The 26442-nt window shown below is 36.7% G+C and overlaps 1 protein-coding gene across 6 annotated transcripts; it reads right to left on the minus strand.

Annotated features, from left to right (window-relative positions):
• Positions 1 to 4370: 4370 nt before the first annotated feature.
• Positions 4371 to 24672, minus strand: st14a (ST14 transmembrane serine protease matriptase a). Of its 6 annotated transcripts, none has more exons than XM_027174785.2 (20): positions 24581 to 24672; positions 22015 to 22226; positions 18430 to 18589; positions 16011 to 16141; positions 15804 to 15874; positions 15077 to 15237; positions 14951 to 14980; positions 14629 to 14860; positions 12402 to 12547; positions 11921 to 12027; positions 11735 to 11832; positions 8921 to 9054; positions 8696 to 8800; positions 8088 to 8195; positions 7871 to 7990; positions 7609 to 7725; positions 7211 to 7394; positions 6780 to 7048; positions 6440 to 6576; positions 4371 to 6305 (listed from the first exon to the last, which is right to left on the minus strand). In XM_027174785.2, the coding sequence occupies exons 2-20, from the start codon at positions 22057 to 22059 to the stop codon at positions 6144 to 6146; spliced, it is 2517 nt and encodes an 838-aa protein (XP_027030586.1). In that variant the 5' UTR covers positions 22060 to 22226; positions 24581 to 24672; the 3' UTR covers positions 4371 to 6143. The 6 variants fall into 6 exon arrangements, with proteins under 6 accessions (XP_027030586.1, XP_047678597.1, XP_027030585.1 ...); XM_047822641.1 differs by lacking the exon at positions 24581 to 24672 and adding an exon at positions 23913 to 24062; XM_027174784.2 differs by lacking the exon at positions 24581 to 24672 and adding an exon at positions 22446 to 22597.
• Between the last annotated feature and the right edge of the window lie 1770 nt (positions 24673 to 26442).

Consider the following 26442-nt stretch of genomic DNA (forward strand, 5'->3'; position numbering starts at 1 on the left):
TGGGTCCCCCTTGAGTCCGGTTCCTCTCAAGGTTTCTTCCTTTACCAATTTAAGGGAGTTTTTCCTTGCCACTGCTGCCTGAGCCACCTCAGACTTGCTCATAGGGGGATAAATACATACACATTGTGAACTATATATATCTAATAATAATCTAGAATTTTTTATTCTGTCAATTCTTTTACTTTTATTATTCGTTATTTCCTTTATCATTAATTATGTTTACCTTCTGCTCTATGTTTATGTTCTGTAAAGCTGCTTTGAGACAATGTCTATTGTATAAAAAGTGCTATACAAATAAACTTGAATTGAAAATTGAATTGAAAGGTGCTTGGCCTTATTGATGCCCCTGACTGCCAACTGAGCAGTGTCTTCCAATAATGACAGAGTTTGTACAGTACACCAGGCTTTGTTAATATGAATGCAAAATCCAACAAAACATGTCGCTTCCTTAAACACCCTCAAATTAAATCTGAGTGTGCACTTTCAGTCCATATCTATTATATAACTATAGTTTGAATTGTGCTTGTGTTCAAATATATATGGTCCTAACTGTGTGTGGGTATATGTACACAGTGCATATGGAAATATTATTATTATTATCATTATTATTATTATTATTATTACAACATGAAAAGTTTGTTTGAAATGTTTGCAAATTTATTTTAAAAAGGAACTGCATTTGTTGAAGCCTTTGGCAGCAATTACAGCCTCAAGTTGTGATGCTATGATTCTACAAGCTTGGCACACCAAGTTTTGGTAAGTTTATCCCATTCTCCTTTGCAGGACTTCTCAAGAGCCATCAGACTGAATGAGGAGCATCAGTGCACAGCCATTCTCAGATCTCTCCAGAGATGTTCAGTCGGGTTCAAGTCTGTGCTCTGGCCACTCAAGAACATTCACAGAGCTGTCCTGTAGCTACTTCTTTGTTACCTCGTTGTGTGCTTAGGGTCATTGTCCTGTTGGAAGATTTGTGGCAGTTTGAGTGCTCTGGAGCAGGTTCTCAACAAGGATTTCTCTGTACATTGTTGCATTAATTTTTCTCTCAATCCTGACTAATCTCCCATAGTCTTCTGCTGAATAACATCCCCACAGCATGATGCTGCCACCACTATGCTTCACTGTAGGGATGATATTGGCCAAGGTGATGAACGGTGCCTTGTTTCCTTCAGACATGATGCTTGCTATTCAGGCCAAAGAGTTCAATCTTTGAATTTTCTCATTTTCTCTAGACCAGTAAAATTGGTTTCTCATGGTCTGAGAGTCCAGGTGGGCAATCATGTGCCTTTTACAGAAGAGTGGCTTCTGTCTGGCCACTCTACCATACAAGCCTGATTGATAGAGTGCTGCAGAGATGGTTGTTCTTCTGGAAGGTTCTGCTCTCTTTAGACCAGACACCTTCCTGGTGTCTTTAGGTCATCTTTGTGGAAAAAGGGGTAGCAGTCAAACTTGGAGACGTGGTTGAGTCTCCAAAAGTCATTACTCAGTCAAAGGCTGCAATGGGGCTACAAGGGCTGTTGAACTCCTCACCTCACCTCCTCATATTGTAACATTTGCTCCACCTACACCTCAATAGCATGTCTATGTGTAAGATATGTGTGTACACCACCCGAAAAAGTGAAAGGAGTCAGTCGTCATGTTTGTTGTTCACAGGACAGATTTAGAGTTTAAAAGTTTGGTTTATCTGAATCTTAACACTCTAAAATCAAGCATCACGTTAGTTCAGGCAGGCCATGCAGTAAGCTGCACCAGCTGCTAATCAGCTGTCTATGAGGTGCACTAATCCGGCACGACTTCCATAATTTCCCCTCCTTTAAATTCTCACCTTCGAGCCGCCCCCACGCATCGCCGCTGCAGCGATCCAATGGGGATCTATAGCTGCCTCCCCGCCCCATCCATGCATGCGCACGGATAGGAGCGTGGGAAAAATTCTCCCAGAACAGAAGCATCCTGCCAACACTAACTGTATGCTCGCTATATCCTTCATTTACGAAGTGGTCCTTTTTTATGTTAAACCTGGGTGAAGGTTTTTATACCAATCAAGCAGAAGCCACGCCTGATTCCACCTGTTTAATCGGTTGTTCTTGGCTTTTAGTAGACTCTGGTGTGGCTTCTGTTTGGTTGGAATGAAAACCTGCACCATACCAGCACTTTTCTTATAAGATTGGACACCACTGGGTTAAGCTGTCCAGAATTATGTGCATTTAGAGAGTGAAGTTTAGGAACATTTTCTCTTGAATCTTTCAACACCAAATACCCACTCTGGATGGATGATGTTATCCAAGTGTGAGGGTCAAAAGCTTCAGGTTTCTTAGTGTGCACATGATGGAGGACTTCACCTAGACTCTTAATACCACCTGACTTGCCAACAGACCCAGCAGTGCCGTCTCTTCTGTCGAGGCTGAAGAGAGATAAACTTCCCCAGCCTACCCTCATCACAGGCTTTAAGCACAAGACCCTACAGAAGATTGTGAGAACAGCTGAAAAGATCATCACGGTCTCTTTAACCACCCTTAAAATCTCTTTAAACAATCTCTGCATCCTCTCATTCATCTCATATACTCTTTACCTTCCTGCCAACTAGAAGAATGTACATCAGCAGACTCTGGAACCAATTGTTCCCTGAGGCAGTCATGCCCCTTTTCCCCCAAAAATAACCCGAGTGCTGGTTCAGAGCCAGTGCTGGTTCAAAGTTGGTTGCACTGGTGAACCTTCTAAGAACCGGGTTGCCTTTCCACCGGCTAGAGAGCCATCACAGAGCCGAGTCTGTCGTCACGTTTCCCAGCGCAGCAACTTTAGCGCAGCAGCGGCAAACACAAACACAACAACAATGGCGGATGTTGCTTTATTGTTAATGCTCATGGCTTTGTGAACCTACATTAGCATCCAAACGCTGCGAATACAACATGTACGTGCAGCTCCGTGTAATTTGTATAAACGGAGGTTGTAATCGAGAAAGTACATAATGTATCATTATTTTATCATTAATACAGAAAAAAATTAGCCTTAGCATGTAGCTACCTACTATCATGTGTGCTTATAAGTGATTATATCACGGTAAAGTAAAAGTGTATTAAACATTAGTAAACTTTAGGTACATTATCAAATGCGCTAACAGTAAACCTGCCCACAGCCCCTGACACAAGCGGTTCTTAAGTCTAGACCAGCAACATTTTGGTGGTACTTAAGAACCACTTTTCCTGGTTCAGAGCCGGTGCTTTGGCTGTTGAAACAGAAAGAACTGGTTCTAAATTAGGCTCTGGACCAGCACTCAAACTGCCTCAGTACTCAACATCCTGCTGTCTCCTACCACACACCTACCCCATTATCACTCAAACATTGAACACCTGCACTTTCCGAAAACTACTGCTATTCTTATTGAGCACTATTTGCTTAATATTCAAAACATAACATTGAAAATTTTTGCCTACTTTTTATGATTGTGATGTTAGTTAACTCAGCACAATCAGAAACTCACTAATTATCTAAAACATGGTGCACATTTATAAACAATGTGGAAGCAAAATGGCAGTCAGTCATTGCATGGCAGTGGTTATTTAAATAAAACCGTTTCTTACAGCTGTCCACTTGAGCAGTTGATGCAACAAATGAGTATAAATTTTCTTGTATATCTCCAGAAAGCACTAGTAGTATAGGACAGAGAAAATCTAATATTAAAAAGAAAATATGGAAGGTAGGGCTTGAAAGAAGGTTTTAGCCCTTACTTGCATATAATAGAAGAATTGGACAGGAATAGGAATGACACACTATGTGGCCATTCTCCAAATTTACTATTTATAGTAAGTTGAGAAGTAGGACCTCAGTGGTTCAGACTTGTTTGTCTAGCACATCCGACCGATGGGAAGTCAGATTGAGGTCTGGGAAATTTGCAGGCCAAAAGAACACCTTAAATTCACTGGCATGTTGTCAGTGTGGCAGGGCAAACTATTATACTTAATGAAGTCACTACCACTTATAAACACTGTTTAAGTAATTAGTATGTGTCAAATTTACATTCACATGAATGCAGAGAGTCCCAGCAGAACATTGCCAAGAGCATTACATTACCTCCACCATACCCGTTGGCACTTAACCGATGGCAAAGGTTCCATCTCTTCTTCAGGTGACACACCTGGCTTTAACGGGATGTAAAAGAAAACACAATTCATCAGAGAAGTCTTCCTTCTCCAATTGTTCCAATTCTGGTGCTCACTTGATAACCAACTTGTCTCTTGGACATTTCACAAAAATGAATGAAACTATAAATACAAATATGAACATAAAGTAATATGTTAAACATTGTAGTCATTGTCAAATTGCTTTTATAAGCAAAATAAACTCCAGACATTATAAAAGTAATCCACTTTGCTTTGTTCATTCACATTACTTAGTGCTTTATTGAGATAGTACTGCACACGTGGCTGTTGCATGTTATTCCAGGTTATACAAAATAGGTTTCACTTCATATGTATTTTTTTTCCTAGAAATATGCTATTCTACTTTCAGAGCTGGTTATTGGTGTAAACTGATTACAAATGTAAGGATTTTGGGGCCTTAAGAAGGTTTTTAACTTTTAAACAAACATGCTGATCTGGCCCAGACCGATTTAGTCTTTGACAACCCTGATATATATAAATCCAAATGTACACAGTGTAAAACCATCTATTTTTGTTACTTAAAGCAATTCAAATTCAGTGCATAACTAAAATAAGGTGTACCATAACACCCAGGTACTAGCCTGATGACTGTGTTTAGCTTTTTAAACACAATAAGTGGTTTTACTGATTCTTACCATTCAAGTGTAATTATTAAACAAGAAGAGGAGTTTGTGACCACAGTAGAGATAATTGACATACCTATATATATTTTAAAAAACAAACAAATAAACATAATAAGAGCAGACTACCCCTGCATTAGCAACTCTAAGCTGCCAAGCAGATAGCTAAACATTTTACTTATGTGGCCTGGTAGGTGAGAAAGGATGACTATTGTATGATAGCATTTACTGTATATACTGGATATTCACTAAATCACTTCGTTGAAAGTGCACAGAATGAGTGCGCATGTACACTACAAGATATTGAACACTAATATTGTAATTACAACGTATCTGAATTGCTTACATATACTGTAGCCTTTTAGTACATCAACCAATTCTGATCAAGATCTGGATCTCTAATGGTGTTCTTGCATATACCAGATCAGGATCAGTTTTCATTTTGTCCACTAAGGCGTGGTGTGGCTGCATGCTTTCCTTTCCACCTATTCACACTTGTACCCATATCAACTATCAAGTGTGCCTCCTATTTGGGTAGAATTAAAGCCTGCATTCATGCGTCAAGACTTGAAGTTCTAAATCATATTTCAATACTTTAAAAAGGACAAGCATCATTTATTAAAGTAAATTGTTTTAAAACATGTGTCTTGTACACAGCAAAAACAGTACCTTTAGCATTTAGGATTATAACCTGAATAAATTCATGACAAAGTAAAAGTTAAACAAATATTAAAACACAAAAAAGTAAAATGGGTTAAAAATCACAAAATCACTCATTAGTAGACCTTTAAAAAACATTAGGACAGTATGTTCTGATTACAAGTCATTGATGATAAAAACAGAATGACACAGGAATGAGAAAATTCATTATTCACATTTAGTTTACATTTTGTGTATTTAGGGATCCCAGAGTGTTAAAAAGATATGCTATATAATCCTAACTCCGAACAGTTGATATCTACAAAACAGGCATGAAATAGTAAGCAATTCATTAAGAAACAAATTTAAAGGACGTAATCTGAATCTATTTACAATAAGACATAGCCTGGTACTTCACTTCACAAAAAATGTGAAACGGTTGTCTACACTAATATTTCAATCAAGAGATGGTTACATGCATTTTGGAGACAGGGATGATTAAAACATACTGTTTCATGGACACAGGGTCATAATGCTATGGGCTAATCACACTGACCTAATTTCAGAGACAGCCTCAATATCAAAGCTTTCTAAACATCTTAGTTCTTTTTCCATTTGTCCTCTCGGGCACATAAACAAAATAAATACCATTTTCTGATCAACGTGCTTCACTAAAGTCCTGGTAACTCTGTTTCCTGAAACAGCCAACATCATCTTTTTCTTTCGGCAATTATACTCCTGTTTGCTCTTTTATCCAGGCACGGAATTTTGGGACAGTGGTGTAAATTCCAGGTTTGTTTCTACGGGCACATCCATCACCCCAGCTCACCACACCTGCCAGAAACACTCGTCCAACTACATTACTGCTAGACATAGGACCCCCGGAATCTCCCTGAGAGGGAAAAATACAGAATCAGTCATTAGCTAAAAAAATACTATGAATATGTAATATGAGCATTTGTGTCTGTATAGTAAGATAACTACCAGTAGGTACATTTTACTTGAAGAAAAAAAAAGAAACTACACCTGACAGGCATCCACCCCTCCTGCTAGGACTCCAGCACAAGTCATGCGTGATGTGATCTGCCCATTCATCAATGAATCACATACTGTACTGTTAATTATGCGAACCTCTGCTTTCTGAAGCAATGATGCACCAGAACCTACACAAACACACAAAAATATTTATTTCACTTAAATATTTATCACGTCTTTCCAAAGAAATATTCTGCTTTCTCACTCCTTTTAAAAAAATGCTAAGGTTTTGTGATGTACATAAATGCTTTGGCTGACACTGATTAGAGTGAGTGAGTGAACATTTCACATCATAAGCATTAAACACCAATTAAACACCAATTGAACACACCTCCTTCTCTGGTGGCACCCCAGCCAGTGATCCACACTGCTTTGCCCACAGGGAAGACGTAAGAGGAAGATGGCAAACAAATGGGCCGGATGGTTTCCTTGAAATTGACAGGTGTGTCCAGTTCCATAAGAGCAATATCGTAATCAAAGGTGTACTCATTGTAATTGGGGTGAGCAATGATCCTTTTTAGATAACGCTTTTCTGCTTTATTCAACTGATTTTGCTTATAAAGTCCCAGATACACCTCCCATGATTCTGGCTGAGAGAGCCTGTTCTCACACACACATGCACACAGTTTTTGGAAGATGTTAGACAAGCTTATTTTTTAAAAAATCTATTTTTTTTTAAAATACATCATATGTTAAACAGATAACAGATAAAGACACTAATTTCAAAAGGTAAATATAAAGCATAAAATGAGCCATGTTTACCTAATTTTTGGTTCGTCTTGTACGCAGTGAGCAGCAGTGACTAGCCATTTCTCACTGATGATTGATGCTCCACACACATGCAGAGAGTTTTTGATATGAAGGCTGACTTGCCAAGGCCACTCTCCCTCTGTTGCATCCTGACCGCCCACAATACGTGAGGTCTTAAAAGGCTGCACTCCACATACTAGAAGAGAGGTAAGTAGATATTAAGGCTACATAAAAAAGGAAAAATTTAATTTAATTAAATTAAAAAAGTTAATTTATAGAATTTCCTTTAGTATCTTTTAAATCAGTGCAACAGTCCAAATCACCTGTTAATATGTATAATGTGATTACATATCAAATCTCAAATAAAAAATTTATTATTTATGTATTAGCTTTCTAAAAAAATTTTTTACCACCACAGTTCTCATCTGACCCATCAGTACAATCCTGCTCTCCATCACACTCTGGGTTCTGCTTAATGATGCACTGGCCATCCTTGCATTGGTAATTAGTTTCCAGACATACAGTGCCTAAAAGGGAAAAAAGGCCAGACATATAAATACAATTACAAAGGTTGACACATTAATATGGTAATGTCGATTATGATAAAGAAAAGTAATGTACTGTAATATGTAATGACATCATGGATAATCTTAACATGAACATGTAACTTACTTCTTCCACAGTCTGCTTCATCTGATTTATCACTACAGTCATTTCTCCCATCACACCTTTGTTTCACTGGGATACACACACCATTTCCACATGTAAACTGTCCTTCTTTACAGGCAGGTCCTAAGGCAGAGTGCAAGAGAGTGTGTGAGAGAGAATGTGAAACATGAAAGGTTAATTTGTCATAATTCATTAATTATGTTTAAAGCTCAGCTCTTACCACAGTTCAGTTCATCGGTCCTGTCTCCACAATCATCAACACCATCACATTTCCAGAACATTGGCTTACAAAGACCATTGTTACATCTGATCATGTCAGACTTGCATTCTGTAAGAGTTAAAAAAACAAAAACAAAAAACAAAAAAAACCCATAAATGCATGCATAAACACTACTTATGCACTGCTAATAATATTAGTTAAATAATAAACCTATGCATTTTAATAGCTACATATTTACAGCTACTAAGTCAAAATTACTTTTATATCTACAGGGACAAGAATAAAAAGTTATGGATGGTACTGTTCATCTCTCACAGCAAACAGATCATATTACACTTACATTTCCAGCATTTGTCCAGAGAGACTTGCATTATCTAATTGTTATACCACTGAGCAATTGAGGGTTAAGGGCCATGCTGAGGGACCCAATAGTGGCAGCTTGGTGGACCTGGGATTGAACTCACAACCTTCTGTTTGGTAACTCAACACCTTAACCACTAAGCTACCCCACACCCTCATTATTATATCAATGTATGAAATGAATGAAAGATTGTTATGATTGGTAGAAAACCTGACAACTCTGTGTGCAGTGTCCTGGCAGTACGTACCGCATTTCCTCTCATCACTAGAGTCTCCACAGTCATTCCAACCATCACAGACCAGGGCATTACTGACACAGCGCTTATTGTTGCACAGGAACTTATCAGGACATGCTGAGGGAACAAGATAGAGAAAGGAGTTTTAGTACTAATGGCAGTCCTAGTCACTTTTGGCACTGGAAGTGGAAAAGGTACATCTTAAGGTCCTTTTGAAAAATAGGGCTCAGCACTTACGGTTAGTTGGTTCAAAAGCTTTGTAGCTTGCATTAAAGCCTCGATCCACATTTGATGCATCAGAGTAGAAAATCACAGTCATTTGGTTTGAGTTGCTGGTACGCATGGTGGAAGATGGTAGTGAACCACAAAGCCTTTGGATAAACACAAAGTCAACACCTGAACACCCAATTATCTTTTTACCAAAACCTACCAGATTTTGGGCTTGAATATCCTGACATTTAACATTATTACAGCTTCATATCTGACAAAAAAACAAAACAATTCCAAAGTAATAATGGTTGCCTAAAGATTTGCAGTATTTAAAGCGTGATCATTTTTGTCTTCTAGTAGGTCTTTGTTGACTTATTTTAGTGGTCTACCACAGTATATTGGTGATGTAATTAAAGTGAGTCTTCCAAAAAATTATGTTACGGAATTATATCCAAAATCAGGTGAAGGTGCAGGAAGTACAGTATTTTTTAGATTACTTAGACCATTTCTTTTTAACGCCATACAAGATTCTATGGCTATGTTCATGGTGAAAGCCCGGTATACTGTAGTTATTCAGAAGTAAAACTAAATAACATGTTTAAGATTCAGCATTCCTAAAACTTTACAGCTAAATTTGGATTTAGTTGGTTAAGAAAATTAAAGTGGTTTAATGTTCATAAGTAACAACAGAATAAAACAAGTTCTTCAAAAGGGGTATAAGTGTTACAATATATAATAATACAGTAAAATATGTTTGGTGGACAGTGGATTCTGACCAGATGAGCACCTGAAAAAATTTGTGTTTTGAGTGTCCTAACCAGCATTGTGTGAAACTGACTCACTCCCACAGATTATTAAAAAAGGGAATACATTTTATCTGGACATCAAGATTTATCTTATTTACTGTTTAGTAATCCCATTCTATTGCCATATATTTTTACTGTATGCATTTCATATGTTAGTCTCAATTCTGTGAAGGTATAAAGAATTTTAATTGTTCTGTAGATATTGCATTTTTGGGAGCATTGACTGCTTGCTGATTACCAGATATTTTTGATTGCATTCTGAAAACCGCATACACCAAATCATGTTACATTTCAATTACCCCGGAAATGAGGTAAAATATATTTGCATTTTGGGCGGGAGTAGAAAGATTGGATTGATATCCGATTCGCCAAGACCCATTTACAGTATGTGGCCTAATGTAAATGGAACAGTTTTTACAAATCAGATAGCTATCGGATCAGAGAAAACACATGAAGTGACCAGGTGTAAGAAGGCCCGAGTGTCCAAGTACCCAGCAGAAAATAATATTAAAATTCATTGAGATGACAGGAGATAGAAATTTAATTAAAGTTTTTATAAATGTAATCAATTTTTATAGATTCTGCAGTGAAAACTGAACTTTAGTCAGGGATATATACACCCTGCCACAATGGATTTGTTCCAAAAGCCGCTGCTGATTTCCAGATTTAGATCCATCTTGTATATTGTGGTATGTTGTGTGGATTTCCACAAAGGAATTACAAAATGTAATATGTAGACCTAATATGTAGAGAATATGTAATTTGGTTTCTTTTCATATAATATTGAATGCTGACTTAAAACAAATAAGGATTCAGAGTCAATCAATAAAGCCAATTCTATGCCATGGTGGTGTACAGTAACCAAATGTTACAGACAAAATACTTCCTTGAGGTACTCCAATTTCTTGTTTATGTAGGCCAGACAGCGAGGGTGTTTGCTACATTGACTCTAAAAGAGTCTGTTTGATAGAAATCTTACAAAGAAGTTAGGCAAAGTACCACAGCAATTCATTGGGTCAAAATTCCAAGTGTCCACTTTGTTTTCTAGACATTTTCAAAATAAAAATAAGAGACAGCAACATGTTCTTTTCTTCCACTGAAAAAAGCTGATGGTATGGCTCTATATTACTAGATCTAAAGTAGAAGGTTCTCAACTGATTAAATGTGTTTCAAAAGTTTTTTGCTAGATTTGCTGGATGTCTGAATCAAAGTATTACAGCATTTTTCCTCTTTTTATAGCTTCCTTACATTTATCAATGAACCATGGAATTTGTCTAGGGTTTTTGTTTAGAGATTTCTTGGGACAATATCATTTGCTATAGTGTGTGAATTGCTGAGTATGGTATATTTCCTGAATGTAAAGAAGTACTCTATCCATAATTTAAGTCATAAGATGTGATTTAAAAAAAAATCTTCAAATATTCTTTCCTTTTGTATTGCAATGATTAATGCTCCACAGAAAGCAATGGCTATTAAAATCAGCTATTAGAATAAAAGGTAGATGGGAGCTAAAGAGTAAGGTGACCCAGGTCCACGTGTGTCAAACTTAGATAAGGAGGACTGTAAATAGAACAATCTGTAATGGATTTCTGCATCATCAGTTGTGCTTCTGTCACCGGTAAATTGGTGTTGATATTGATATGACTATGAATCACAATTTCATTTAAAATGCCTTTACCACCAGAAGACTGCTTGCTATTGGCCCAAAATAATACTCTGGTGAAGGCTTTTCTTGAAAGTTTTTCTGTTCTGATGTCTACCCCTGGCCAGCTGTTATGAAGGACTTTTTCTTCATTACAGAAATAATTCTTTGGTCATCCAACACAGATGTCCAGGCCTTCTGGTCTTGCTGAGCTCACCAGTACTGAACTGTAATTCCTATATCATTATCCTGATTAGGATGCAATTAAAGCTGACAGTGTTTTGAGCTATGTTTAGAAAGAAAAAAACAAACAAACAAAAAAAAAAAAAAAAAAACACACTTGCACTCTCTCAGGTAAGTAACTTAAATACAACAAATTGCATTGTTACTCACTTCTCATCATTGACCTGGACATAATCATTCGAACAGGACCCACCGACGGACATCATGAATTTAGAGAAGGTCAGCTTCACGTGCATTGTAGGTGGCACCTTCAGGACACATGTTCAAACAAAAATATGATTAAATGCAGATAAGGCAGTAGTTAAATATTAGTTTCAGTATAAGAGGCTGTCTAACCTGGATGTTCCATTCACACCTCATGAGTGGTGGATAATATTTTGGATAGTTTGGTGAAGTAAAAGTTCCAGACGATTCTGTGAGAGTTCCACCACATGTCAGTGCTACTGTACAGGCAAGCAGAAATAAGAGAAAGAGAAATCTGGTCTTAAAAGGGATTCACAAGAAGGCATTTTGAGAGGTATTTATTTTGGGGGGAAAAAACATTAGTTTGTTGAAAAAAAATTAATTGATTTTCACAACCAAGATGAAATTATATTTAAAGCTTTAACACGTGAATGTAGAGTCAATAACCCCTCCCAAGTTTCTGTCCTTGAACAATTTTAGTTCAATATGAATACATTGTAATACACTATGTGACCTTACAACAGTATATTATATCTATGAACTGTGTTTAGCATACGAGATATGAAATAATATATAGCATTTAAATGTACAGGCTAAACCACTGATGGATCCCTTAAATAGTCCTTATTCATACCTCTAGCTCTTTCCACAGGCACCTGGGTCAATTGTGCTCTAAAACCAGGAAAGTCCCCAAGTTCGTTGGTTACAAGAGTCAACAGCATGACATTTCCAGAGGAGATAAATCCAAGTGGGTTATTGGGTGAATAGTGTCCACATTTCCTATTAAATTCAAAAAAGGAATAAGATCAAACTGTTCTTAATCTTCTTAATGATAGAGGCATATGGGGGGAAAAACATTCACAATATGGAGTCCCTCACAATAATGCTGAGAGTAACAATGTCAATATTATTTCCATATAATTATTTTTCAATACATCTTATTTCCCATACATTAACTCCATAAAACCTCCCCACAGATAATCATTTGGGACCTGCAATTACTTGCAATTCTGCAAACCTGAAAATTTGGTTTCAGATGCGTGGACGCAAAATGTTGAGAATCATAAATACAGCATGCCCCATATCATCTTATATGTCTATTTTTCATGAAACATGCCCAAATATATGCAGGTGATGCTAGAGTATGCCAATAACAGAAAAACCTTCAGCAGGATCATATGATTCAATATCCAAGAAATAGGGAAAAAACTGAAAATCTAATTTAGACAAAGTCACGAAGTGTGCGTATAAAATTAAGACATAAAATACATCAATTTTGTCAATTCACTATAAATCACCTATTCATTCATAAGCAAAATGTCTGCATAGGGAAAACAAAAAACTTTTAACTTATTAAGCAGGGGCTCACTGACCAAACATAATTGGTGCATTAAACACTTGGGTTTGCATTGCTGCTTCTTGAACATCTTTATTAATATAAATATATATATATTATTAATAACTCATGATGCTAGCAGCAAAAGGAATTCAGAAGTCTAAAGAAACATTCTGTCTCCCAATTTACAGGGAAATGCATCCAATATAACTAGGAAGAAATTCATAATGCAACAAAAGACAGGTAGAATGTGTTTCACCTCCTGATATGAAGATTGAAGGGAAAAGTCCCTCAAAAAGCAACAACAGAAAGAAGCTGGCATACAAGCCTGGCAAAGCATCATAAATGAAGAATGCAACAGTTTAATGATAACAGTACTGCAAGCAAGGGATATCCAACCAAATATTGTGTTATTTTTTTAATACAATCATTTGCTCATTGAAAAACTGTGTGGTTCCCCACAAGAGGTGGCAAGGTGTTAAACACATCTAGAAGTTAAAAAAAAAAAACAACAGGAAATAAAAGATCTGTTCTATCATCTCAGTCATCTTTTGATTTCAATCCAAATATCTAAAAGGTAAAAATGAAGTAGCATTGCCAGTCTGCTCCTGTACAACTGCACATTCATGCCTTTATCTAACCAGCTTTTATTTAAACTCGTTAATTAAACCATTTGTTGCAGCAAAGTGAACGAACTTCAGAAATGTAATCACTAAAACTTTACTTGTTTGATAATTGATTATTTTTTTTTAATTTCCTCTTGCAATAAAGCAAAATAACATCCATGTTTTCTACCAAATCCTACTTTGTCTTACATTTACAGCATTTAGCAGACACCCTTATCCTTATCTTATTTTTATACAACTGAGCAATTGAGGGTTAAGGGTCAGGGGCTCAGGGGCCCAGCAGTGGGAACCTGGTGGACGTAGGAATCGAACTCACAACCTTCCAATTGGTAGCCCAACACCTTAACCACTAGGCTACCACATCCCTAGTCTTCATTTCATAGACACCTCATTTCCTTTTCATTGTTTTTATTCAGGGTCTAAATAACAATTTAGCAGTCCTCACCAGCGTCAGTAAACACATATCTTAAGGTGACAAAAAACACAAAAGATAGACATTTTCCCCCAGAATTTAAACAAATATTCGAAAAACACATGGGAATATTTTGAAATCCATTCCTGCATAAACAATTATTAAAAGAGTAATTAATAGCCAGCTGTTAATAGTGAAATGACTACCAGATGTGTATGAATTCTGAATAGTCTGTCAGTTTGTAGTCTCTGAATATAAACAATGAGATTTATTTTACTGGCTGCCACAACTCACTCATCAGGAAAATCCATTTTCTTATTCATGAATAATTTGTCCAGCAAATTAGTAACTAATCTGCAGACACTCTATGGCCGGATGTATTGTAAATAAGATGTACACAATGATTAATTACGACTTGTATCCCATACATAATTAAAAAAAACTATCTTAAAGAAAAGAATAAAAGAAAAAAGCGCTTCAAACTCACTGAGCCATAAGTCGACCCTCCATTGCCAACAGTGAGTCATACACTTTGATAAAGTCACTGCTGCAGTTTTCCTCCACATTGAAAGTAGTGAAGTCCAGCTTGATGATGTTGCCAGGGTCAGCTCGTAATTGCCACTGCGCAAACGTATTTTGTGGATATGGGTAGTTAGGAAACCCAGGTGACATGATATCAATGACTGTATTAGGCCTTGTGTGCACAGCATACGTATACACTGTAGGGAAATAAAACTTAGTATCATTCCTTACACACAACCCACAAACAGATATCAGTTCATTTTAAACCTGACAAAAGTACAACTTACTCTGCTTTGTAAATATCTGTGAATCTATAGCTGTAAATAGAAAAAAAAAAAACAAAGAAAATTAGATGGTAAGATAAAAATGTGATATGGTCTAAATTAATACATAGAACCATGCAAATTATGTACCAGAAGTATCTATTCTAGTGAACTTCAGATGTTCTGATGAGTCTAGACGTCGCTGCTTCTTTATCGTGTCATCCATAGTAGTCATGGTGTTATCCACAGTAGCCTCCTGTGACACTGGAACATGGAACTCTGACAGATAATATGCTATTACACTGCCTTCACTAGAGAAAGAGGGAAGAAGTACAAAGTTATTTTATACAACGTGCAATCGTTTCATTCACCAAAAAACAGCAACACACACACACACCATGTCTGTGTGTATACACATTATATTTAATAAACATTCAAATGTAGCTAACCTAACATTGCTGAGTTTCTCATATATAAAGTCTGTCATTTAAGGCTGTTTAAAATAAATATATAATTCATAATATGACTAAAAATATCCTTAACCAAGCTAATAACCCAATAAAAATAACAATGACTAAGCAACCAACTGGTATTATTTGAAGTATGTAATAAATACTAATTGGCAGACTTTATTTACATAAAAACTCGCAACAACTTAGAGGTATAGCTAAATTTATTTGAAAGAAAATCAGAAGGTTTATAAAGAATAGAACCCATTTGGCTGTTGGCAACTGAACCTAATAATAAAACAAATAAACCAATTACACTTCCCAATATCTATATCCCAGTGGTTGGGTTAAAAGAATAAATTTTGTTTTTAACTCCAAGTTATTTTTTTCTTTACAGTATAGTCAAGTTTACAGATTAATGACAGTACCTGAAAGCTTGCACCGTAGAACCAACATAATATTTTGACAGCTGGGGAATCCTGGAGTAGAGTTCTTTTAACTGAAATGGACAGTATTGAGAAACAAATTTTAAAGCCTTGTAAAGAGGGGAGAGGGAGAGAGAGAGAGAGAGAGAGAGAGAGAGGGAGAGAGAGAGATTATAGGTTATAGGAGATTATAGAGACAATAGGTCTTACTTGGGATGTTACTTGGTTGGCCAGGTCCTGAAACTCTGTACTATTGGGGTTCTCATAGGCCTCCAAAAAGGCTTGATTTGTGATGTTCATAGAGCCAGCGTACATCTTTTTCACCCTGGTATCCTTCCGAACTAAAAGGCCAGACAGATGTTAAAACATAAAAAAAAGATGCTAAAATTATCAAGAGAGGTCAGACGTTGCACCATATAAATGAACACAAACAAACATATTTCTGTGTTAAGGTCATAGTAAAACAAAAAAGAGAACATCACATGTGTGATCCTCATCAAATTCAACAAAGAGAAAATAACCGCAGATGACAACAGATTTGAATACGTAGCGATATTCCCTCAAAAAAGAATTAAACATTTTAAAAGACTGGCTTATCTGCAACATCATTTAAAGGCATTTTTTTATTCTCTCTTAATATCCTGCCACAAGAACCTCAGTAGAGTTTCTAAATTTGGACTTGACCAAATAGTATTTTATGAACACTACATATTTAGGCTCTGATAACAGAGAATTGAAAGAGGATGTATATTCATTTTTCCACAACTGTATGTAGAACAAATTGAGGATTTAACATTTGCAAACTTTTATCTGACAAATGCTACTGTGACAGAGAACCTCACCACACACTGTCATTCACACACACATTAGATTTTGGGATACCATTAGATGGCTACACAATAGTCTACTAACAAATACCACATTCCTGCTAACACGTTTAACAATCATTTCAGTGATACTAAAAAAAGAAACAAACAACAGCATTATCACTGAATATAGTAGTTTATTCATTTAACCTGACAGTGCTGCTCTATTTCTCTTGTTCTGTTGCGTCTTGAGGTAGCTTCCTGGTTTATGGTCAAAAGAATATATTTGTAAATTCAGTCCCAACAGTGGCAGCTTGGCGGTGCTGGGCCTTGAACAACTTTCAAACATTCAACCCTGAGCATTGGAGCTACCACTGCCCATCAGGGCCAGTTCCAGCCAATTACATTAGGGTGGGTTGGTATAATTAATAGGTGGGCAATCAGTGGCAGTGGCCATAACACCTAGATGTTTTTTTATGTAAAGATAGAGATGTAAAGAACTTTACAATGTAAAGTAGTGAGTGTACAGCTTGTACAACAACCTCAAAATAACTCAATACACAGCCATTAATGTCTAACCGCTGGCCACAAAAGTGAGTACACCCCTAAGTAAAAAAATGTCCAGATTGGGCTCAAAGTGTCAATTTTGTTTGGCCACCATTATTTTCCATCACTGCCTCAATCCTCTTCACCAGGTTGCCACTGGAGTCATCTTCCACCCCTCCATGCCAACATCACTGAGCTGGTGGAAGTTAGAGACCTTGTGTGCCTCCACCTTCTGATTGAGGATGCCCCACAGGGTTTAAGTCTCGAGACATGCTTGGCCAGTCCATCACCTTTACCCTCAGCTTCTTTAGCAAGGCAGTGGTCGTTGTGGAGGTGTGTTTGGGGTCGCTATTATGTTGGAATACCACCCTGTGGCCCAGTCTCCAAAAAGAGGGAATTATGCTCTGCTTTAGTATGTCACAGTACATGTTGGCATTTAAGGTTCCCTTAATGATCTGTAGTTCCCCAGTGCTGGCAGCACTCATGCAGCCCCAGACCATGACACTCCCTCCACCATGCTTAACTGTAGGCAAGACACACTTGTCTTTGTATTCCTCACCTGGTTGCCACCACACACGCTTGACACCATCTGAACCAAAAGAGTTTGTCTTGGTCTCATTAGAACACAGGACATGGTTTCAGTAATCAATGTCCTTATCTTTAGAAGAGGCTTCCTTCTGGGATGACAGGCATGCAGCCCAATTTCACAGATTGGGTTTACCCACATAAAGATTATTACAAGAGCCAGCTCAAATCTACACCCTTTGAGTAAGCCAAACCAGAGGTCACCAGAAACACCATGTATACTTATTCTGAGGATCCACCACAAATTGTCATTAGCAGGGTTTTGGTGCAGAGAAACAAAAACGCCCCAATTTGAACAAGGATAAGTTGTTGAAAAGATAGAAAAAATTATTTAACATTTGTAACAAATCTCTTTTGCTGGTGTGCCTGCCACAGCATCCAAATGGGGACTATTTTATGCAGCCCAGTTTCCCCAATCAAATCCTTTGACCGTAAACCTGAAGCTGGCTGAAGAAACAATAGGTGAAAGAGAAATAATAATATGATGATGCTTTGGCTGGCTCTCTAAACCAGCCTTCTCACAATATGTAAAATCAAAAAGTACCTGCATTCTCCTCCAGGCATATTTCATTACAACACTGTTATAAATATCCATTATTTCAATAAATATGGGGTTTTGAGCCAGTGTAATTTTATGCCTTAATACATTATGTGGATAACAGTTAAAAAAACTGCATTCAGCAAGAACTCACAGTGGAAATGCCACACAAGAAGTCCTGTCATCAAAGCCACAACAGCAGCAAAGACGATTATGCCAATAATGGCACCAGTCTTCCCTGGATGTTTCTTCTTCTCCAGCTTTTTGGAATCTGTTGCTGGAAGAAATGTTAACCCTTGGTCCCAGTCCTTGTCCTAAAAATGCAAGCAATGGTAGGAAGTTAAATGAAAAGTACAGAAGAGCTCATTTTAATGTATTTTTTTTTAAACCAGATATGATCTGTGTATTGTTTCTGTATGCTGCAGTGCCATACCCAGTGGATCACTGAATCTTTTTAAATTAGCACTCTGAGAGCTCAAGTAGTAGTGGAGTGCAATCTTAGATGATTTTCTACAAGCACCATGCTATTAGATGTATTTACAAAAACACAAAGCAACATTGATTTTACATGTAAGTCATAAAAGGTCATTTACAAATACAGATATTCGTCCAATTCGTCCGATTTTTCTCATGCCTAATCTCTTCTTTTGAAGAATGTTCGGGTAAAGATTGGGTGGATTTGAATTTTCAGTGTTTCATAAGGTTTGACAAATTTTTGGGGTCAGCACAAGTGCACACATCATTAAAGCAAATTAATTATTAAATTAATATAATGATTCTGACTAAAAAAAATGTTAAAATATAGGCTAGGTGTTTAAGCATGCTGATACTGGCAGTTCTGTCTTTACATGCTGCTAGCCTCTAATTCAAATTGCCACAAGTCATTAAATTGTTAATCACAGCTACGGTGGTTGTATAGGTTTATAAGACAGAATTTTTATGTAGATTGGATGGTTCCCATTTCACATTAATACCCATTTACCTGAGACAGCTAGTCTAGAAGTAAACATCTTAGCTAAATAATGCAATGCCACTCATCACTGGGGTTTGTGTGAGGGATAAGTGTGAGACTCTGTGTTGTTAAACGTGACCTGAATTATTAAACGTGACCTGAATCATTCCTGGACACAGTGAATGGCACCAAAATTCTCAGCTCTCTAATTATTTGGGCTGTCTACCACATTATAATGAAGTTAAAATTAAACAAAGTACAGACATCCCACTTTATAGTATTTATACTATCATTATAGTACAACGTTGTACAGGTGAACATTATAACAGCTTTTCCTGTGTGATCTGCCCCCTTTTTAGGAAACCAAAAGTAATTGGGTAACCATCTGCTCAACTGTACATATTATTCCCTCATTATTTCTATTAGAAGTAAGGAAATAAAATATCTAGATTTGGCTTTGTTGCATTACATCTTATGATTTGAATGTAAAATAATGTAAAAAAGCTTTTTTCTGAGATTTCTGACAAACACACTGTCCTATCATGTTTCATCGAAACAAAGTGAAACAGCCCTTTTCAAGCTTGTCAGATGTGTGCTTATATGAGGTTGCACGAAAAACCACTAAAGAAAGGCGCTAGAGCACTGAGACTGCCAGAAACGAGTTTTCAGCTCCTGAGAAGCATTTTTGTACATGCATGCAGGGATTCACTCAAAACACATGCTGATACCCAAGATTGCATGAAAATGATTATACCACACACAAATCATAAGATTTGTCTGTCATCTTATTTCTGTGTGAAAGTCAATAAAAAGAAAGCCTTCAGTGGCAATCCTAAAAACTGGGTAGACTAGATAAGAGTTTATGAAAAACTTTATTTAAATAAAAAGCTTTTATAGCCAACGGATTTAAGAGACAAATATCAACTTGTACCAAAATTATGGGAAGAGAAGAGTATGGAGAAGGAAAGGAACTGCTTAGAACACCACCTCATGTTATTGCATGGGCATGTATGACTGCCAGAAGAACTGTTTCCTTGTATTTATTCATGATAAATGCAGCAGGATTAATTCAGAAGTGTATAGGCCTATATTATCTGCTAGATTCAACCAACCATGTCAAAACTTCACACTGCAGATGGCCTGAAGCATACTTTTTAAGCAACTAAAGACTATTTTAAAGTTAATTAAGTAACCTGCATCTAATTGAGCAGATAAGTCTTGAAAGATACAGATGTTAACAGACATCACTAATGCGTACTGCAACTCAGTTGTACTTTTCAGGTTTGGTATTTAGCAATCTAATAAGCTAAAATGACATCTCAGTGCTGTTTTTCTGTGGTCTTGTCAACACCCTTTGATGGCAGTACAGCATAAAAAATGACTTTCAGTGTTAAATGTGTAGTCAGGCTTTAAAAGGCTACATGCACATACATAAGCCTTTGTCATAAATTAGATTAGGCCATTACCATGTTCATTCACTCTCATTTAGAATAGTGACTAAACTGACATCACCACAAAAACATTATTTACAAACATGAAACATTAGATTGAACCTTTAAAAAAAAAAAAAAAAAAAAAACATAAATCATTTTAATCAGAACTGAGGAAGTTATGGAAAGTCTCACATACCCAAAATCATACTCCATGCTTTTGCACTGTTCATGCTAATTGCTTTGAATGATCTGTGTACAGGACCAGTTGTGTGTACTATTATTTTAGCATAAAATGGTACAATAGTAGTGCCAAGGCAGTTTTTGGGGGTTTGAAACCTGTCTGCAGGAACACGTGGTAAAACACGATTGCCTAATAATGCAAAAGTGATACATCAACTGTTTGAAGAAATACATGCCATGACACGCTTGGCTAATACACTCGAGAGACACATTCCAAATGTCGTTAGCATATGCACCATTGTAAACACTCATGTAGATATCAGATCTCAGAATTTGATTAGGCAAAAGGTATGATGCATATAAAATCCACTAAAAATATCAAACTGAGTTCAGAATTTCTCATTAAATGGCAGTCGATTTTGTTATCTTGCAATTCCAGTCATTCACTTAGGAGGAAAACAGCCTTTAGCTTGTTAAGTGTAAACAGCTGGAGTCTATTTCTTCTCATGTCAGAAATATCAGAATCACATAAAACACCTGAATGTGATCGATTTGATCCTTTACAGAATTCTTATGACACTAAGACACATACGCACAAAATGAAAATATTAAAATTGTTTTGAAACATCCCATTTCATATACTTATGTGTGTGTGTGTGTGTGTGTGTGTGTGTGTGTGTGTATTACGGACTATCTTCTTACTATTTATAACACAAAAGGCTATAGCACTGCAGATTTTAAAGAACCAGTCAAACAGTTTACAGTCCTTTAAAAAAAAAAAAAAAAAAAAAAAAAAAAAAGTCCTTTGAACAAAGAATATGTTCGCTTGTTTATCATACATGTGTAAGCTTAATTATCAACCTCTTTCAGTGAAACATTGGACCTTCATTCACATTTTACAAAGCAGAACAATAGGTGAACAATAAACACCTCTGTTTGATCATTATATCTTAATATAGTTATTTTAGTAATTATAATAACTAATAGAAATAAACAAAAGAAAAATAAAAGAAAAACAAAAACAGTAGATGGGCTTTTATAAAATTAATATTTGTAATTTATACTCATAACCATGCCTTGGCAGGTAACTGCGTAGAAAACTACTGAGGTCATTTTTTCTAAAGCATGATATTATAGGCAATGTTAATATAGCATCAAAAGGTAAAAGGCCTACCGAAGACTTTGGGGTGTAACGCATTCCTGCATCCATCGGGTCCATGACGTTAAGAACTGCCGATTTGTATGTAATGTTTCTCTTTCTTCCGCCTATTCGTCAGTACCTTTAGACATCCGGTGTCACTTCTTTTTAGAACAATTCAGGTTGAGTAAAACCAGTCCTCAAACCTGTCTTGCTGTTCGTTGTCGACGGCAGGTGAGCCGAGTAACCTAAATAACCCCAAACAAATAAAACCGTAGTCTTTTAAATGATTGATTAAAAACCAACGACGCAAAAACGAATAACTAAAAGTACATTTTCTAAATCCAGGAGCTATTTCTTTTCATATACAACGAGCATAACAATAAAGAGTCGCATTCACAAACACACGGAACATGTCATCTACCTGTGTGTGACTTCCGGATTCAGGTTACAAAAGCGATACTAACCTGTGGAAATCATGACCGCGCCCTCGGAGACGCGACGGAGCGCAAAAACGTCACACGTCAGAAAGTCAGTTTTGATGAAACCGGGTACTTTAATACTCATTAGCTGTCACACCTACTGACCGGCAAAAACACATTACACAGCTTTCCGTTGCGTCAAAATGGTTCATAGGGAAAGAGCGGGCTCACAAACAACCCTTTGTTTTCCCGAGATTGCGAAAAAGTACTTAGTATGGTTTTGTTCTATGAATAAACCACAGCTTTATTATTATTATTATTATTATTATTATTATTATTATTATTATTATTATTATTATTATTATTAATATTATTTTGTCAGAAAGACATAAGAGAAACATTAAATCCCCCTCTTACAAATAGATTTAATTTATTTAAATACATAAAAATTTCATTTTAATTAAAAGAAGAAAACGTAGAAGATAAACTATTATGTGATATATATATATATATATATATATATATATATATATATATATATATATATATATATATATATATATGACAGATGTTTCTACACCTTAAGGAAACCATCCATCTATATAGTATGTTCTATATCTATATATTAACACTAAGGCGAGTGTCAAGGCAAAAACAAGTCTTCTGCCCACACACATATAGACAGATTGACAATTTTTAAAATGGTCAACCTATTTAATGTCATGTGATTAGATCACTACCATCAAAAGAACCATTACTTGTCTTGGTCATCACCAAAGTCCAGGAATAAAAGAAAAGTAATGTCAAAGTGGATAATTGTTTATATCCAGCTGAAAGCAATGGTTGAAGCTGACTGTTGGATGCATTTTGTATCGTAAAAAAAATTACTGATGAGCTTCCTCCAGGTGTTAACTCCTCTTCATTTACGTATTCCCTCTGAAGTTGTTTGGATTGAATGCTTGGATTGGATTGCAAAGATTATACTTACCATTGGTCTTGAAAGTGGGCAAATATTTAATATTAGGAAGTGTAAAGGTGCACTACTCTTAACAACCACAGAAGTAATGTTACAGCTAGATGGACACACAAAGGGAATTCATTTATCTCAGTTATCCCAAAACATTGTCTTGGTCTTGGGTGCAAGAAAAATTGACAATAGACTGAACCTTAGCATCCAGTGGGCAAACCGCACCCTAAACAACTTGTTTAACATGGTATCTTATAGCTAGAATTGGAGATTAGATAAAGACAAGCTTTCTTTTCTATGTAAACACGTCTATGGCACAAAGAAGGTTATTCCAAGTTATACCATCTATATCTCTGATCATTTAGAAAGGTATCACCTAGGACCCAAATAATTTGATCCTGAAATATGGCTGTTTTTTGTTTGTTTTTTTAAACCATAGTTTTTGAAGGAACTCAGCAGCTTGAAGAGATAACCACAGATCTGTTGTGGATGTAGGCTGAATCAAATCCTTCTGTTTTTGTATAATTGACTTGTAATTGACTGACCAAATAATCACTTCCAGGATGCCTTGTTACTCTCTATGCTGAAGATAGTTCTTGATTTCATTGGCTGTATGTTTGGGGTTGTTGTCCTTATGCAGAAACAATTTGGAGCCAATAAGATGCCTCCTTGATAGAATTGATGATAAGTATCTGTCTGTACCAAATGTCCAACTCCATTTGTAGAAATGCAACCCAACCTGCAAGGAATCTCTACCATGCATCGCTGTTGCCTGCAGACAGTTGTAGCACTATCCAGCCCTTTGACAAACTACCTGCCTCCTGCTATAGCCAAATATTATCTCATCAGTCCAGAGCAACTGCTGAAATTTTTCTGAGTAATGGCTTTTTGTCCACAATTTCTCTATGAAAACAACTTCTGGCCAGACGTCTCTGGACTGTGAATGGGTATACTTAGTTCCCACTGGTTTCAGCCAGTTCTTCGCATATTGCACTGCTGGACATCTTCCTACTGTATGTCAAAGGAAAGTAAGTTTATGATGGGTTTTTCCATCTGCTGCATTAAGAATCCATGGCCGACCACTGCTTCTGCGGTCCTTAACATTGACCATTTCTTTGTGCTTTTTCAAAACAGCTTGAACAGCACATCTTGAAACCCCAGTTGGCTTTGAAATCTTTGCCGGGGAGAGACCTTGCTGATGCAGAATAACTACCTTGTTTTTGTTGTTGTGTTCAGTCGTGCCATTGTGTATGGCTTGTGACATGAAACTGTGTTCCACAGCCTAATCTTAGTAGCAGATTTTGTCTGTTCCTCAACCAGATTTAAGCCTCCAACACAGCTGTTTCTGTTTCAGTTAATGACTGTTTCAGCCTACATATTAAATTGATGATCATTAGCACCTGCTTGGTATAATTGGTTAACCATATACCTGATTCAGATCCTACAAAATCATTGTAGCTTTGCATGTGTAAGAATTGATGCAAAAGGTATTTAGATGCAATATTTATTAGAGTTTTCTTCTGTTTGCTCATTTAGAATTTTGAAAATTGATGAACAAATAAAATAGATATTTTTGAAAGCATTCTTACCTTACAGCATTTTCCAAACCTGCCTAAAACCTTTGCACTACTTTATTTTGGACTTTGTCTGGTGAATTCAAAGAAATATGCATATCATTCTTGAATTAAACTGACTTGTTTTGCCTTTCAAGGATTAAAGATTTTTGAAAGAACAGGCAGTGCAACATTTGTTAGAAAACTGGATCTTCTTATAATTTAATTTTACAGTATATTGCAAACACCCTATCCAGAACAACTTGCATTTTTTTTCCATTTATACAACTGGGTATTTGAGGTTTAAGGGCCTTGCTCAAGGGCCCAGCAGTGGCTGCTTGATGGGAAACCTCCAAGCAGTCTTAACAATTTAACCACTGAGCTATCACTTCCATTAATGGCACTATTAACAAGTTCCACGTCTGTTATTTCTTTTTGTTTTTTGTTTTTTTCACCAGACAATTCCAAAATACAATCATGGGTTTTGGTTTAAAAACTGCACAAGTGATTTTTTTTGAGCATCATAGTGCAGTGTCAGGAGAACATGGTCTCTATCACTCAATATTGCTTCAATGTACTGTATGAACCTGAGAACTAGTCTGCAGAGCTGGTCTGGTCACAGCAGCAGAAATCTACTTTCACCTATGTTTTGCCTAGTGAGTCTTCATAAGGACTGAGTATTCAAGAGAATGTTAGGCTAATTCACAAGCACTATTCAAGTAATATGAACTAGCATAATCTAGAACATTCCTAGTTTGTATTTCCACAGAACACTAATTTATATGGGCTGAATCCAATTGACTCTTGTACAACATTACAGGTAGCAAACAAGAACAGTAGAAACCTGTCATCCAGTCTTTTGCTGATTAACTTTTTTTTGCAAATGTATGTGTAATCAACTGCTTGCCTGTTTCTTATTTTACTTTGCACAGTAAATGTACCTGAATTTTCATGGTGGCTTAGTGGTTAGCATGTTTGCCTCACACCTCCAGGGTTGGGAGTTCGATTCCTGCCTCCGCCTTGTGTGTGTGGAGTTTGCATGTTTGTCCCGTGCACCGGGGTTTCCTCCGGGTGGTCCAGTTTCCTTCCCCGGTCCAAAGACATGCATGGTATTTTGATTGGCATCTCTGTAAAATTGTCCGTAGTGTGTGAGTGAATGAGAGAGTGTGTGTGTGCCCTGTGATGGGTTGGCACTCCGTCCAGGGTGTATCCTGCCTTGATGCCCGATGACACCTGAGATAGGCACAGGCTCCCGGTGACCCGAGAAGTTCGGATAAGCGGTAGAAATGATGAGAGGATGGAAATGATGTAGTGAACATCCGTGTAAGAAAAAAATTCCTCCAGCAAAATACATACAAAGGGGAGTATTAATATAATTCCAAAAAAGTTAGTGATAGAAAAATTTCTGCCCCAGAAAATCTTTGTGTTCTACACTACGAGAGAAAACTTAAGGAAACCAAAAGAACTGGTATACCATAAATGTACAAGGTGTATGCACCCAATTACAACTCATGATTCCTGA

Source organism: Tachysurus fulvidraco, chromosome 13, assembly GCF_022655615.1.
Source record: "Tachysurus fulvidraco isolate hzauxx_2018 chromosome 13, HZAU_PFXX_2.0, whole genome shotgun sequence".
In the NCBI taxonomy this organism is placed as follows: Eukaryota; Metazoa; Chordata; class Actinopteri; order Siluriformes; family Bagridae; genus Tachysurus; species Tachysurus fulvidraco.

Excerpts from the sequence above, each read along its gene's own strand:
- st14a (XM_027174785.2), bottom strand. The coding sequence starts at position 22,059 with ATGGACCCGATGGATGCAGGAATGCGTTACACCCCAAAGTCTTCG. Across the intron at positions 12,028-12,401 it reads GCCTGTGGAAAGAGCTAGAG|TAGCACTGACATGTGGTGGA; the intron begins GTATGAATAAGG and ends TTGCCTGTACAG. Across the intron at positions 7,395-7,608 it reads GTCAGATGAGAACTGTGGTG|TATGTGGAGTGCAGCCTTTT; the intron begins GTAAAAAATTTT and ends CCTCTCTTCTAG.